This window comes from Chaetura pelagica, unplaced genomic scaffold (assembly GCF_000747805.2).
Source record: "Chaetura pelagica isolate M959 unplaced genomic scaffold, ChaPel_1.0 scaffold68, whole genome shotgun sequence".
Classification (NCBI taxonomy): domain Eukaryota; kingdom Metazoa; phylum Chordata; class Aves; order Apodiformes; family Apodidae; genus Chaetura; species Chaetura pelagica.
In genome coordinates, this window is record NW_009954407.1 from 3,849,832 (window position 1) to 3,864,738 (window position 14,907).

The 14,907-nt window shown below is 39.7% G+C and overlaps 1 protein-coding gene across 1 annotated transcript in view; it reads left to right on the forward strand.

The window, feature by feature from the left end:
* Window positions 1-7,667, forward strand: part of CPED1 (cadherin-like and PC-esterase domain containing 1) — a 145,115-nt gene extending 137,448 nt beyond the window's left edge. Inside the window, exons 22-23 of the mRNA XM_010004304.1 lie at window positions 1,718-1,864; window positions 7,440-7,667. Of these exons, the coding sequence (XP_010002606.1) occupies window positions 1,718-1,864; window positions 7,440-7,667 (375 nt within the window). The remainder of the gene's footprint in view (window positions 1-1,717; window positions 1,865-7,439) is intronic.
* Window positions 7,668-14,907: the final 7,240 nt, after the last annotated feature.

Consider the following 14,907-nt stretch of genomic DNA (forward strand, 5'->3'; position numbering starts at 1 on the left):
GAAAAAGTTGAGAAATAAGGCTGCAGATAGGCAGATTGCTCCTCTGTACCACATCAAGCATAGACACCCTCCTCAGGCTTCCTCCATGATTACTGCTGGATCGGATTCACTGGTGTGACTGCATCACACAGCTCTCTATGAATCTAACCTATCAAGCCAGAACATGACAGAGCAGCTGGGATGTACCCATGAATCTAGCCTGTTATTTGTATGTTGGTCAGATGTTACAGCCTGTTTAAATCATGTCCAAGATCTTCAGACTAACAGATGGGCTCATGTCACTGTGCTGTGTAACTCATTCAATTCAATATTCTTATTTACAGTTTGGAGGGTGGTTCTCTGTGGAACACATAAAAGATGATTCGGGGCTGGGAAGTGCTGGAGGGCAGAGCAGAGTAAATGATGCCTACCAGCATGGCTTGTAATGCTCCAGCCACTCACAGGTGTTGAAAAGAGAAAATTATTAGCTTTCATAGTTTATGTGCAGCACTCCTGTCACACTGGGGACAGGTGGCCACATCTGTCTGCAACCATAACACTATACACATAACACCATAACACACTCCTGTATTCAGTGACTTACTGGTACTTTCACTCTTCTTTCTGCTGCAGAGACTGCCCTGTCAAATTTCACCCATTCTTTCTCTCTAAGTTAGTACTATCTGCCTTGTCTTTACTGAATGTCTTCTTACTGGTTCCAACCATTTCCTTAATTTATCCAGATGACCAAATTAGGATACATTAGGAAAATGAACATGAAGAAACATTGTCATAGCTCCTGCCATAGCTTTCAGGGGAGTTTGGTCCTAGGAGGAAGAAGCAGAACTTTAAAGGTGTGTGAGGCAAGGCCAGAAAGAGAACTAAAGGCTTCCCAAGACTGCTTTTTTCAGTTTCTCATCCTCTAGTTTATAAACATCCAAAAAAATCAGCTACAGTCCATAATGGACAATCTTTTCCCTTTCAATATTGAAATCATATGCCAAGTTACCCAGGTGGTTTGGGTGCTCTGGACTTCTGGATTTCCCCAGCCACTCTCAAAGCCCTTCTATCCTCAGTGGCAAATCCACTGCCTTGCCAAATTTATGGCTAACCTTTTTTCTATTCCTGGCCTTCCTGCAGTATCTTAAGAAATAATAACCTGTTCTTCAGCGTAACCATTTCTAAGATACTCATGGCCCTATAATCCTTTTAAGAAACAGTCCCAATGGCTTTTGCTGAAAACTGAGTTTTTCTTTTAAAGGAACAATTTCACCATTCATTACAGACAACTTTATAATAGGATTTTTTTCTGAATTGCACCTCATATTCCCTAAGTATATATTAAAACCAATTACCCAATAACTATATTTTAAACTACACCAAATTCTTTCTATGGAAGAAACTGCACAGCTATTGAAAAGTAATTATAGTTACTGCTAACTTGATCTTTAGTTTAGATCTCATTTAAATGAACTTGATTTTTTGTTTAATTAAAGGATTTTTTTCAGATTCTTCTCTTTTGTGCTGCAAGATGTATTCTAAGGAATTTCCACAAAAATCTAGAACAGTTTTGGAGTAATAGCTACTTGCAAGAGTGAATTTCTAGTAATTAACTTCTGGAGTATAGTATAACTACTTTATGCAAAATGCAGTTTTGGTATTCATTTCAGTGACAGAACAAAATAACCTTTAAACAGTCCTTCTGTCAAGATCTTGCAATATTTTATCTGTAATGCAGGCAGAAGTGCAAAACTTGTGGAATGAAAACTTGGTCATTCTGGATACAGCAAAAAATTTTGGCTACGAAGTTGTTGACACCTTTGTCATCACCATGGGACGTTACAAAGAATTCCTGCAAGGGAAGTGTGGCTGCCATTTCCATGAGGTAATAGTGTATGCTCATATCATTTCCAGGGATTTAAGAGAGATTTTAACTGTCAGGTGCTTAGAAGCAAAAAGGTGTGCAACAAGGTTGGGTTCCATGACTCAACGTTAAGCCTGAATAAAACCAATGGAGATAGCAGTTGGTAGGGCAGCACTTGTCCTCACTGCTCAGGGTGTCACACCACCCAGGACAGGCTGAACTTCTGTAGTGGGGATTCCTTGAAATAAAAACAAGCATGCTTTTCTGCGAAGATAATCGGTACAAAAGGTTTTTGCATGGTTTTCAGGTTCCTATATGGTTTGCTATGTGTTTTATGTCCTTACTGCTTCTCCACGGACTCAGTTTATTTCTTTGTCATACCTCAGTCTTACAGGTTTATGTCTGAAGCGTCTCTAACTGAGCAGCTCAGCAGATTCCCACCAAACCATAGATACATTAAAAATGGATCTTTAAATTGAAAGACCAATCTTACTGCTGTATATCTGTTTTCACATGTCTGAGAAAGGGTTATCGGGGATAGTTACAGTGACTGACTATGCAAAGAGTTGTACAGTTAAAGTGTAAGTTCCTTATTCTCACTCACACCCATAGTTCTGTTTTCTTTTTTGTCTGAAATATGTAGAAATTCTGTCTTCTGTTTTAAAATTGCTGGACTGGTGAAACGGGGACACGGTAAAGTATATGAGTAGAGAAACAGAACATATTCTTCTGTTCATCAGAAGTTCTAGTAAAGAATCTTCACAATATATTACAAATGACAGGAGTCTGTGGATTATATAAAAAAATAATAAGCAAACACCTTATTGTATCTAGGCACAAAGTCAGCACAGAGGCTGCTAAACCAGTGGAAGTAAAGAGTTTGAGACACAAGGTATTTAAAGGTTTTCTGGTTTCCTTTAAGGTGTATTTTGAGTATGTGGTATGCCTTTTTAGAGTGAGAGCTCTTCCCCCTGTGCAAAGGAGACATCTGTTTTAGTTTTAGATTTCTTGTACTTTATGCATAGCAAATGAAGAACTGCACTTCTGCTGCAGGTGACCCTCAATGCAAGCACAGAGTTCAATTTTTGAGGAGTCAAGTAAGCAGATGTCCTCTGCCATAAGGCTGATGGCAGTAATATGATAGTTGAAGAACTGTCACCAAGGCCACCAGACCATTCCTGTAGCTTCCATCCAAATCGTTCCTCATACCCATGAGGAACCTTTTGGTACTTCTATAGATAAATCATGTTTAGCTCAGTAAGAAATTCCCTGTGATGCTACAAGGATCTTCATTCTTATGAACTGAATCTCGCTTGTCTGTTTAACAAAACACTAGAAAACTATCAGAATTTATTGCAAACTGTTTAGAACCATAAAACTGGAGGTGTCGTCATACCATTCAGGAAGATTGCTCTTCCTCTGCCTGGTCAGAAGAGAGATAACAGGTGCAAGTTCTTCCATAGAATGAAATATAGAATGAAACACAAAATGAGAAGAATTGTTACCAAAAAGTAAAACTGGAGGGAAAAAAAGGTTGCAAGGAAAGATGTGTTTTTGAAACCAAGAATTAATTACTTCATGGTGTTTCACAGTCAGCTTAGAGCTTTTAGAGAGTAAGAAGCTGCTGGTTGGAAGAAATGTCAGAAGTCTGGTTACGGACTACAATAATGACACAAGCAATATGTGTTTCAAAGACAGAAGCCCACAACTCAGTTCTTAAAGAGAGAAGGTTAGGCTTTTTTTAATTAGAGTTACCAAAAGTGCATAAAAAGACCATGATGCACATCAGTGAAATGCTAGCATGTTTCCAGCATTAATTTAGGCCTTTGTTTTCTGTCAAAACAAATTACTTCAAATAAGAGAGACCACCAAACTTTTTCTGAATCTCTCAAAAGGATAAATCCCTTTGCTTATTTTGCCAAGTCATACCAATTTTTCTCTAAGCCTCACTCTTGGACAAGCTGGGTCCCAGGACCTGGACCTGTAGGGTTAGCACAGAAATTCCATAGAGCTTCATAGGTACAAAGGTGGGCTGTGTCACCAGGAATGAAGTGGAAACCAATTTTTGCTGTGAGGAAATGCCAGGACAGCTGTGATATATTTTCCTTAAAGATCAAAAAAACCCAAAGATATAAGAATAAGGTTTCCTTCATCAGACACCCACAGTACACACTGGAAAACAAAATAGACTGTGGCTAATTAAACCTAGGAGGAGTGTAAATAACAAGCTGAAATTCAGTGGTGGTGATAGTAAAATTCAAGCATAGGCTCCCAAGTGTCTTTATGGTCTCTGCTGACCAAGGACTAGTATAAGAAGCCTAACTGTTTTCCTGCAGCCAGTGGGTTATATTTAATTCTCTCAGGCACTGCAGTCACCTTTATATATAGCAGAATTAAAAAATTAGTACCTATAAGGCTTTGATTTTTCTCCTTAAATACACAGACAGAGATATAATATCAGATACAGTCTATGGGATGATGAATGTGTTCCCAAAGAGAGTGGGGAGACAATGAGCTGCTACTGGTTGGAGCTCTGTTCTGGTCTGGTGCTCACTGGAGGGCATTTGGGAGCATTATCAGTCATCCGATCTCATGTGCTGTGTGTCAGCCTCACAGCTGGTTTCCAACTCAGGCTCCTCAGCAGCTCACATGTTTTTAGTCCATTGCCATGGCCTCTGTCCTGCTTTGGGACTAAACACAGCAAGTGTGGTTAGTTAGCCAGTCCTGTAATCTACTCTGCCCAGTAAATGAGAGAGGCACGAACACAACTCAGTCCAAATGGAGCAGAGAAAGAGTAAGTCACAGGGCGGGTATTTATGGCATGGATAAGTAGTCCCATGGAGCAAGTGCCTCCCTCCATTTCACCCAGATGGCTATATTGACCCTTTTTTGTCTAGAATCCAGATGTTGCTGTCTTCATGGGTCATGGCTGATGCTTGCCATTTCCACAGAGCTTTAGAGTGAAATGAAGAGCTTCAAAGTGAAATATTTCAGATCCTCTGTATGGAACAGGGTGGAAAAAAGCAGAATGTGATTGGTCATCAGCATTTTTCATGCACTCCTCCATCATTTTCTATGAGCTTATGTGCATATTTGGCTTTGCTTCTCTGCCTGGGAGAAGCAACAGAGACTATGTTTCTGGAGAGGATCAGGGGAAAAATTGGCTCATGGAGCTTTGATAATCTGGCTTGAGAAGCCATTGTGCCTGAAAGATGCATAGATGTGCCCAGGAGAATCCATCAGCCCCCAAAACCCAGACTTGATCCTTGGGGAAAGGAAAAAGAAAGTCCTTAATGCTTTTGATGCCTCATTAGTTCTAACAGTTTTGTCATCAGTTTATTTCTGCATCCTGGCAAGTGAGTTTCATGAGGTGCCAAAGTAGTTTGCACTAGGAAAATGGTCTGTTGCCTCCAAGAACACTGTGTAAAACCTCAGATTTTTTCACATTTTATGAAACCAGATGAGATGGATTAAATCTATTGCTTTGTAATTTCACTTTCTCTTAAACAGTAACCTCCTAGACTCCCAGACGACAGCATCTGTCTGTAAATGCCATCTAAGCTAAATCACAGTTGTGCAGGAATGGAGGGATGACTGTTCTGTGTAGTCAGAAAACAAGAAATAAATGCATTCAGTAGTTCTCATTTAGTCGTCACTAGCTGGTCAAACAGAAAGTTTATTCCTCTGATTGTCCTGATAAATTGAGTTCCCACCAACCCACTTCAGAGGACCTCGAGTCACCCTGGTAGCACAGAAATCTGCAGCTCTGTAAACCCTACAGTCTTCCCTCAGATTGCCAAGGGATCTGAACTCTCAAAGGGATTTGATCAACCTGGGACAAAAAATTCTTGCATAACTCTGGAACTTTTTGCCCAAACATATTTCTAGTTCCATGCACACAGACATACCTGATTTTTTAATTACCTCATTCTTCACAAATGCTATGGAGAAGTAGATTGGCCAGCAGTTATAAAGAATTCTATGGAACCTATTTTTTAATTCAGATTTATTTCCCAATGTAATGGCACCTAAATCATGTTCACAGCATAGAGACTAGCAACCTTGGGATTTTGGTATCTTAATCAGTGGCTGGCTGCTGGGTGAACATTAAATTGCATTCCTGGGAGATTATGCTTAACAGGAATGCAGTTTGGGTGATTGGTTCAAGGTGGCATCGTTTTGAAATAGTTGTAAGATCTAAGGCATTAATTTAGAAAAATGAACCTGCAGTAATTGCATGAAAACAAATAACAGCCCTTGGCTTAGATGTATCAAATTGATCAGAGGATATATTAATTTTCTACATGGATAATTCCTGGTATTTTTTTAGTTCAGCCAGCTCTCTCTTAGCCTCTTTCCCCAGTCTTTCAAGCCGTTGCACATGTTATTCCTTCTCTCACACTTAATTTCGTATGAGTTGTTTCACTTATTATGAGCTTCACTGGGTATGAACAGTTTCTGATTGTTCAGTTACAGTAAATATACACTATATTTTGAAAAGTTAATAAACTTCTGCATAAATATATGCATTAACAAATGAAGTCTGCTTTTTCAAGTGTCTGCTGGGATTGATATAGCAGAAAAAAAATATGGGCTTCAAAGTTATTGAGTCAGCATATTACTGTTTTAAATATAAGTTTATCACCTGGCCCCTTTTCTGATCTTTCAGGATTTTCTAATGCCTGGGTCAGTGTCCTCTGTCCAGCACCTGTGCAAGGTTCTGAGGTTTTGCCTCTCTTGAGTTCACCTCATTATTCAATTGTGACCATGTATTCACTGAGGCATCTCACAGGAGATCTCACTGAGACATCAGCATCTCACAGGAGACCACACCCCCAGTTGCTGGGCTCCTGACAACCCTGCCTTTCACCTTCTCCCTCATTAGTCCCATGAGAATTTGTTTATGCCACATAACATGAACATAATGCCAGAACTTTATACCTATTTGGAGGTCCAAGGAGGAGCATTCTTCTGCACTAAGTTACTGAACCACATCATGGTTATGTCAGTGTGATGCCCTGGGGAGAGAGATGTTAAATTGCACCGTAACTCACATGACATGAGTGTTTTCCTTTCAGCGTGGAACTGGGACAGGTTGGCATCAAGACCTGAGAATAAGACGTCCTTGCAGGGCTCACAGCTGACAGACAATACATGTTCCTTAAGTGCTTGGGATCAGAGCAGGATTTAAACCTTCCCACAAGTCAAGGCTATCGTGAGTTTATTTTTTCCCATAGTAAATAAACCGGCAAGCCATTAAGTATGAATTTTCTTGTTCAGACACATTGTCTCTAGTGAAAAGAACAGAGTCTAGTATGGAAAGGCATTACAGAATCTGTATATAAATACAGTTTCTGAGGCATCTGAGTATAAAAGGCCTATACACAGAGATTTCAAGGCTTAAGTTAATAAAATCTTGCACTTCAAATTAGGATGCAACAGGAAGTTGGTCCCCCAAAATACAGCTTGTGAGCAATTTACAGTTAGACTGTCAGGACCTGCTTTCTGGAGAGCTGTCTTAGCATTTCTGTACACACAGCTGTGTATCCTCCTAGGTGCAGGCAGAAAGTACTCACATATGTCACTTCTTTTGCAGGTGGTGAAATCCAATCCCTCTGAAGAAAGTCCTCAGAGAACAATGACGTTATCAAGGCACTATACACTGGGGAAATATTTCAGCAGTCAAAGCAAACCATCACAACCGCAGGACTCTGCAGCAGATTCCCAGTCCCCATATCATGTCCGAGGTCCAATAAATCAAGTGTATTCTGAAATCCTTCTCAGCAGGCTCTGTGCAAGTAAGAGGGATCTTGTTAGCACATAGCCTCTCTTGGCTGAACACCGGGACTGGAGATGTCCCACTGCCTGAGTGACAATCAAAGGACCACAGTGAATTTATGATACACTTCCTTGATTGGATGCACACGCACCAACAGAGTTTGGGACACATGACATTTCTCCTAAAACTTTATGAAATCAAGATATGCCTGGACAACTCTGTGAAGCCAAAATGGAAGACAGAGGGATGCAAAGGAGAGACGAGGGGAAGTTACTTGAACTGTTCCAAAGACTGGAGCAGCTGTAGCTCAAGCAACTGTGTATTAATGATAGGAAAGAGGGAGAAGTATTATACACCTGAACGACTGCGAAAGGACTGCTTCAGCTCTTCCGCACTATCTAGTTTTCTATTTATAGAAACACTGTAATATTTGAATGTATTTAGAAACTGGCTACATTCCATTTTAAAGAGTTTTATTTTATGTGGATGCATTCACTTCACTATCAGACCTTTTCTATTTAGATACTTGGTTTATATAATTTGAAAATGTCTATTAGCTTTTTACTGATGACGCCAAGTTTTGAACTCTAATGTTTTGAATGAAAACACATCCCTTCTTTGACAGAGCAGATGTCTATTTTTTGCATATTCTAAAGCTGATGTAGAGGTAGATTTCTTAGTCTTGAGACTAATTGTCTCGATGTAACATGTAAATACAGTGAATATCTTAGCCTTATTTATGTGGTCCCAGTTTAGGAGAGTAGCCATATGCTGGAAGACTTCTTAGATAGGTGCTTCAGCATCTGGCTTGGCCTATAAATCAAGCAAATATTCTTCCTGCATAGAAGTGACATTTCTTTTGTGCTTTTTTTTTTTTTTAATAAAATACTTGCCAATCTGTTAAACCTGTACCAAAGCACAAGAAAGAAAGAAACTTGCCCTTTGCAAGTACACATAAAGACTCTGGGGTCTGGTTTTTAATGTCATGACAAGTGTATGATGCAATGTGATGGCAGCAGATTATACCGCCTGTATCTTGTGCTTGGCAGGGACAAGACCTTCTATGAACAGTAGTTTCATGCAGTAGTCAAGCTGCATCACTGATGTTTGCAGACCTAGTCTAGGTGAAACCCCAGGGAGAGGCTTCACCACTGAAGGGGGCAAGTGTCTGCTGATCCCCCGCCACAATGTTGACAGCACATTCATTCCCAGCCATGGTGTCCCAATGGAAAACATGGTCCAGGCTTTGCAGCTGGGTGATGGTTAATGGTGACAGAGAGCAAAGCCCCTGCATCCACACAGTCAGTATCCCCAGCTAAAATATTGTGAATTCTTCCTCCTTCAGAGAAGATACATGCAAATATGGTGGGGAACTGTCATGCACTGTGGAGTTTGGCCTCCCTAGATGGTCAGAGTATCATCAAAAAGAGGATCTGGCATATATGATTTAGGAGACTTTCCACTATATTGACCAAGCTCCTAATTTAGGCAGTGACATTACATTTAGTGAGACAGTGTGAATATTTCTGTTTATAATATGCTGCTGCTGTGCTTACAGTAAATATCCCTGAATTTCTTTGTAAGGTTTTCCCTGGAATGGAGCTTTACCAGAAAGATGGGTCAGAAACTGTGCATAAATACTGAAAATGTCAGTATTTGGTTTTGAGCAATATGATTATCTAGGAAATATAATTGTATGCAAATTATGTAATATATAATCTTGAGTCTGGAACTCCAGGACTGCAAAACCTGAAAGTTGAAGGATTTAATATCATGACATTTATGTCACTAAATACAAAATGAAATCAGATGTCTTAGGTATTAAGAAGATCAATTATAGGTGTATTACAATTCTGCTTCTGTGAAGATTTTTTTTGGAGCTCACTTAAATCCACATGCTGTTACTGTTGTTCTGTACACAAATGTTTTCAAGGCATGACCTGGGTTTTTATTTTTTGTTTGGCCTGGTTGTTGTTTTTGTTTGGTTGTTTTTTTAGTTTGTTGGGGTTTTTTTTATTAAAGCCTATTGCTGAAGCATAAGCTACAATGATGAAAAGGAGAACACTGACTGTTATATTGCAGCTGATATCGGCGAATGTGCAATTCATCACTTCTGGTTTCACCACAAAATAGTTTACATGTGCTATACACCCTGATGTCTTAATGTTTTCCAAATCTTAATATTTTTCAAATGTATCAAGTTGAAATTTTCCTATGTGTTTTCTATTTTTCATGTCTATGTACATATATATGTCTGTACAAAGTCATTGCTACAATTTTCAAATGGATCTTTATTTAAAGAAGTTCATTGAGTAAGTTTTTTCCAACACTATATATCATCCATTTAATCTTAGGAACAAACAAAGGCACTGCAGACTAGAACAGGTACCAAGGCATGTTTTTCATTATTCAACTTTAAAATAGATTTAGAATCTCTAGCTATTTGAAAGAGGAGAGCTGAGATTTACATGGAAGCATTGCTCACTCATGCACATGAACAGTTACAGATTAAGACAATAAAAAATCTATTATGTTTGAACTCCAGTCAGAGCACGTGTTGCTGCCAATGTTTTACTTCAGGATTATCACATCTGCTGTGACATTTTACCTGAATAAGCATTAAAGTGTTTCTACTATACTAAGACTGATTCATAATGTAGCATTTTTTTCCCCCCATATGTTTACTTTAGTCCCATTACTTACTATTAAAACAGCAAAGGACCCAATCATCAAGGCTAGTTCCACCTTCTAACACAGACATGAATGGCCCTGGAATTGGTGGTAGGGTTGAAATAATCAGGCTGGGGAACAAGTACACCAAGAAGTGGTGTCTTCCTGCTCAACATCTTCCTAGCAGCACATGGAGTTTAAAGTGGAACCATTTAAGATAAAGGTAGAGGGACCAAAACTGTACTGCAAAAAAGAAATGCCCTGATATACAAAGCAGTAAGCTCAGCTATTATTACATCCCTTTGCACTTCAGCTGAAGTTGCAATAGGATGTACCAGTGTCCAGTGAGTTATAACTCCATGTCTCTCATGTAACTCCATAGATGTTGCACAATTATTTGGCTTTTAGTCTTTCAGGGTAGATGGCTACCATGATCAAGCTCCTCTAAGTGAGGATCTTTGGAATAAATGTCTATAACAAAAAAAGGTTTCCCTATTTGTAGAGAAATGCCTTGACAAGTCAGGTCTGTCATCAGAGATGGCATATTTCAAATAGCCTTCTTTGACAAGAAGTTGCTAGAATGAACTGCAAATGCTATTTTTATATTTAGTATTCATTTGAAAATGTTAATCTTTTAGAATAATCTCTTTCACACCCCAAAATATTAAGCCTTTATTTTTATCTTCTGTGACATATTAAAGGGACATCAAAGTCAATGTATTTGCTTAGTGGGTGGGGTAGTAGGGCATCCAATTACCTCAAAGTTGAAATAACCACTAATAGTTATGCTTCTGTTGCTATGCAGAGCTAAAGAGAAAGCTTTGAAGAAGCAGATACATGTGATATTAAGTTGACTGGAGTCCAGGGATCTTTCAGATTACCTTTTTAGAGTAAAACAATTTTTAGAGGTGTAGCAAGGCATTTGGCATAGAGTCAAAGTTCTAAACAAACCTCTGTAGGCTCACATGAAAATATAGTCTTACCTTTTTATTTGCCTGGTAGCATTGCATCCAGCTTGTTCTACCTCGCTGTTATGGGTATCTGTACCTGATCTACTCATCATCAGCCTCTTTTCAGATGAACTGAGAAGTTTCTGTTTCCTCTTAGAAGCAACTTTCGGAAACCTGAGAGTTGACTGTTGCAAATTCAGGCTGAATCTTCAAGATATTAACGTTACTACCTTAATGTTTTTGTCAATTTCAACAAAAGATTACTGAGTGCAGTAAGGATAGGGCATGCCTCTCCCCTAGGGTAGTGATTTTCTCTGATGAATTTAAACCAGCTTTGTTGTGGCGAGTACTCAGAGTGCACTAGCCCTTAGCCCTTCATGGAGCTTGCCTTTAGCAAGCCAAACCCCATCTTTCAAACTCCACTTTTATTTTTACCTGTGTAAATCTTCAAAACACCAGAAGCATTGATGTACAGTGCCAGCATATCTCTGTATTGGTACTGGTAGTCATCCTGCAGTATTTACTGGTACCTTCACGCTACCCATTGAGTGGAAAAGCCCTGACTACACAGTAAAAAAATGCTATGCATTTTAGCCTTTTTCTGGATGTGGTTTAGTGGTAGTAAAAGCAGTGTTACATGTGTCAGCCTAGGCCAGTACTGAGAGGCAAATGTCCTAGAGAATGACTCAAGCCATTAACGAGAATGGGCAAGATGGGCCTATAGGATCACAACAGGTTCCTGTGGCACCAGTTTCTGCTAAGATGGACTTCCTCATTTTCTAGGTTCATTCATCTGGCTGCTTGGCCAGCTCCCTGGCTCCTGTGGGCAGCCCTTCCCACGGTCCCTTAAACATGTTCAACAGCCTAGGCAAGGAACACCATGTTAAAAAGCCCTGAACTGAAGAGGAAATACATGTTCAAACTGAATCAGAATAGAGGTCTTTGTGAAACACAGCATCTACTCAACATCTCCTTGATTTCCTCCAGAATTGAACCATCTAATGAGCAGAATTAAGTTATTTTCAGATGAATCTCACATAATATAGTATTTTCTCAACTTAGACATACTTTCTTCTACTGTTTGCTTGAGTGAAATAAAGAGAGGAATCTTTGCTGCACATTCCCATCTGACAGAATGAGATGAGCTGGGTTGGCACTGCTGTGGTCACTGCAGTAGGCATTTCCTTCATATGCCTCATTGTAGGGACACATTTCTCACAGCAGATGGTGGGTGTTTTGGATACTGGGATTTTTTAATCTGTCTTGAGCAGTGAGAGGAAATGAGGTTAAAACAGCCGCTGTCTGACTCAGTGACTGACAGAGCCACCTGCCCCAGTGCTGCTATCTGGATGTTAGGAAGACTGGGTGAAGGCAAAACTGATGCACTAAAATCCTTGAGTGAGAAATTAAAATGCCCCAGACACCTTTTGGTGAAGTCAGGCAGTTAAAATGATTGCACTACAGATCAAGCAGGCAAAATGAAAGTTGTCAGAAGCCCTTTAAAGTCAGTAAATTATGTGGGATATTGCAAAGGTTTGAAGACAAGATCTTTTTTTGGCAGAGTTTCTCACTTGCCATGTTCTGAAAACATCTTTTATCTTTTCTTTTGTACTTACTATCATCTTCCTTATTTCTGTTATGATTCTCTGGGGTTAAGAAGCCTGAAGTAATATTTCTCTGCTGCCTGATAATGACTGTTCAGCCTCCCCAAGGTGGTAGTCAAATTGACTTAAAGATTTCTATTTTTTCTGCAGGGTTTTTTTTCCCCTTTACTTCCATATGCCAGCTCTAATATACCAGATTCTCTATAACTACAATTAATAATCAGTGGCTTTAATGCCTTAAGGCCTTAATGCCTTCAATGTATTTGAAGAAACCTGCAGATACTTTTTAATTCTAGTAGGACAGAAAACAATTTAAACCTTGAAAACCTGACCTTGCAAGTCATTAGTCAATGCAACACTCACAGTGATCTAGCCCACAACTGGCTTCCTTTAAAATTAAGAATAAGAGTCACACCTTAATATATAATAATGTGGTCTTGTCTCTTACTAAAGTTTGTGCCGGAGTGATTACAATTTGAACATGATTTGTGTGGACTGATAGGGGTTTTTTTCAGCTCAAGACCTTTGTTGAGTTCCTTTCACAGCAAATGGTATCTATTAGCTACTGTAAAATCCTGTTCAACATGTTTTGTGCACACTGTCCTGCCCAGTTATACAAAAGGGGATTTACTGCTGATGGTAAAAGGTTAAATCATAACAGGTCTTGCTGCTCCACCCATTACCAGTCCTTAAATTCCACATTGCGTCATTTCTGTGCAGTAACAAGGAGACAGGGTCTAATAACCCTATAATGCTGGCTGGCTGCATGGCTCCTCAGCCTCCAGAACAGTTCCTTGCAGAAGCCCTGACGAAGCTATCAAAATAGCACACCTTCAGCTGTGAAACGCGTAAAACAGAGCCTGTGGACATACTCAAAACATGCATGTTCGGTCAAGTCCAGCCTTGAAGTCAAGGATTACAGCTTCTAGAGACTATCTATTTTCAGACACTGGAACCTGGGTTTCTCCCTGGCTCTAGATATTTAACTGAGGCATTTTGAGTGTGGTCATGCTAGGCTTCTTCGTACTCATCACAGAAAGACCAAGATCTGAATTACTCTTTAGAGGTGTCTGTTATTTCTACAATATTGCTTACTATACAGGAAACCTAAAGTAACTCTGATAGGTGCCTAAAGTTTTGAGAGATGTATATAAGCTCAACAGAGGAGTGGCTGTGGAGTTCATTTTGCAGGTGGAACATCCCCACTCTGCTCACTTAGACCATGAACTTGATTACAAACCCACCACCACCACAAGCAGGGCATGCTGCCCAGCATAGCCAAAGGTGGTACTTTATCAACAGCTGCTCTTGGAGCTCTTTGATTGTTTAACCGTATGCTGGATCAGAGAGAAGCCAGCACTGCAGGTAACATGGTAAGCAGAACATTTGATGGTAGTATGGGTTATGCAGGTTCAGAACCTTCATTTAGAAAAATGAAGATCAAATCTCCATCTCCTGCCTTACAGGACAGCTTGGGCAGATGTCTCACTTAACTCCAGAAAATAACTGAGGTTCTTTTTCATGTTTAGAAACCAGATCACAGATAAGTACCTGGTTTGTGTCTGATAGTCTCAGCTTCCAGCACTTATGCCTGTTCTAGTAGTGCATGGTGAACATAAGTAATTTAGGGGCTGCTGACTTTACTATGCAGTAAAAGCATCTAATAAGTGTTGAAAACCTGAGCCAAACACCTTGGTCACATACTCTATTTTGGTCCTAGGAAGAATTTACTGCTCTGATCATCTCTCCATGCCTCATGCACACAAACACACACACAAAATTTCTGCACTGTTACTTTGTGGTTTATACCTGTTCGTGTAAATTGCCTTCTAAACCCATTCACTCAAAACAATACAGACTAGAAGAGTCCTCTGTGAATTCAGGTGTTTAAACGAACCTGGGCAATTTCAGATTATTTGGGTTAGGTAGCTGTTGGATAGCAGCTATGCCAGGAAGTGAATGGTAAAGGATGTAGAGGGGAAAGGCAAATGGTGAGCCTGAGGTGGGATGGAGCTGGCAATCTCTCCATTCATTAACTGCAGACAGAAACAGCATCTTTTC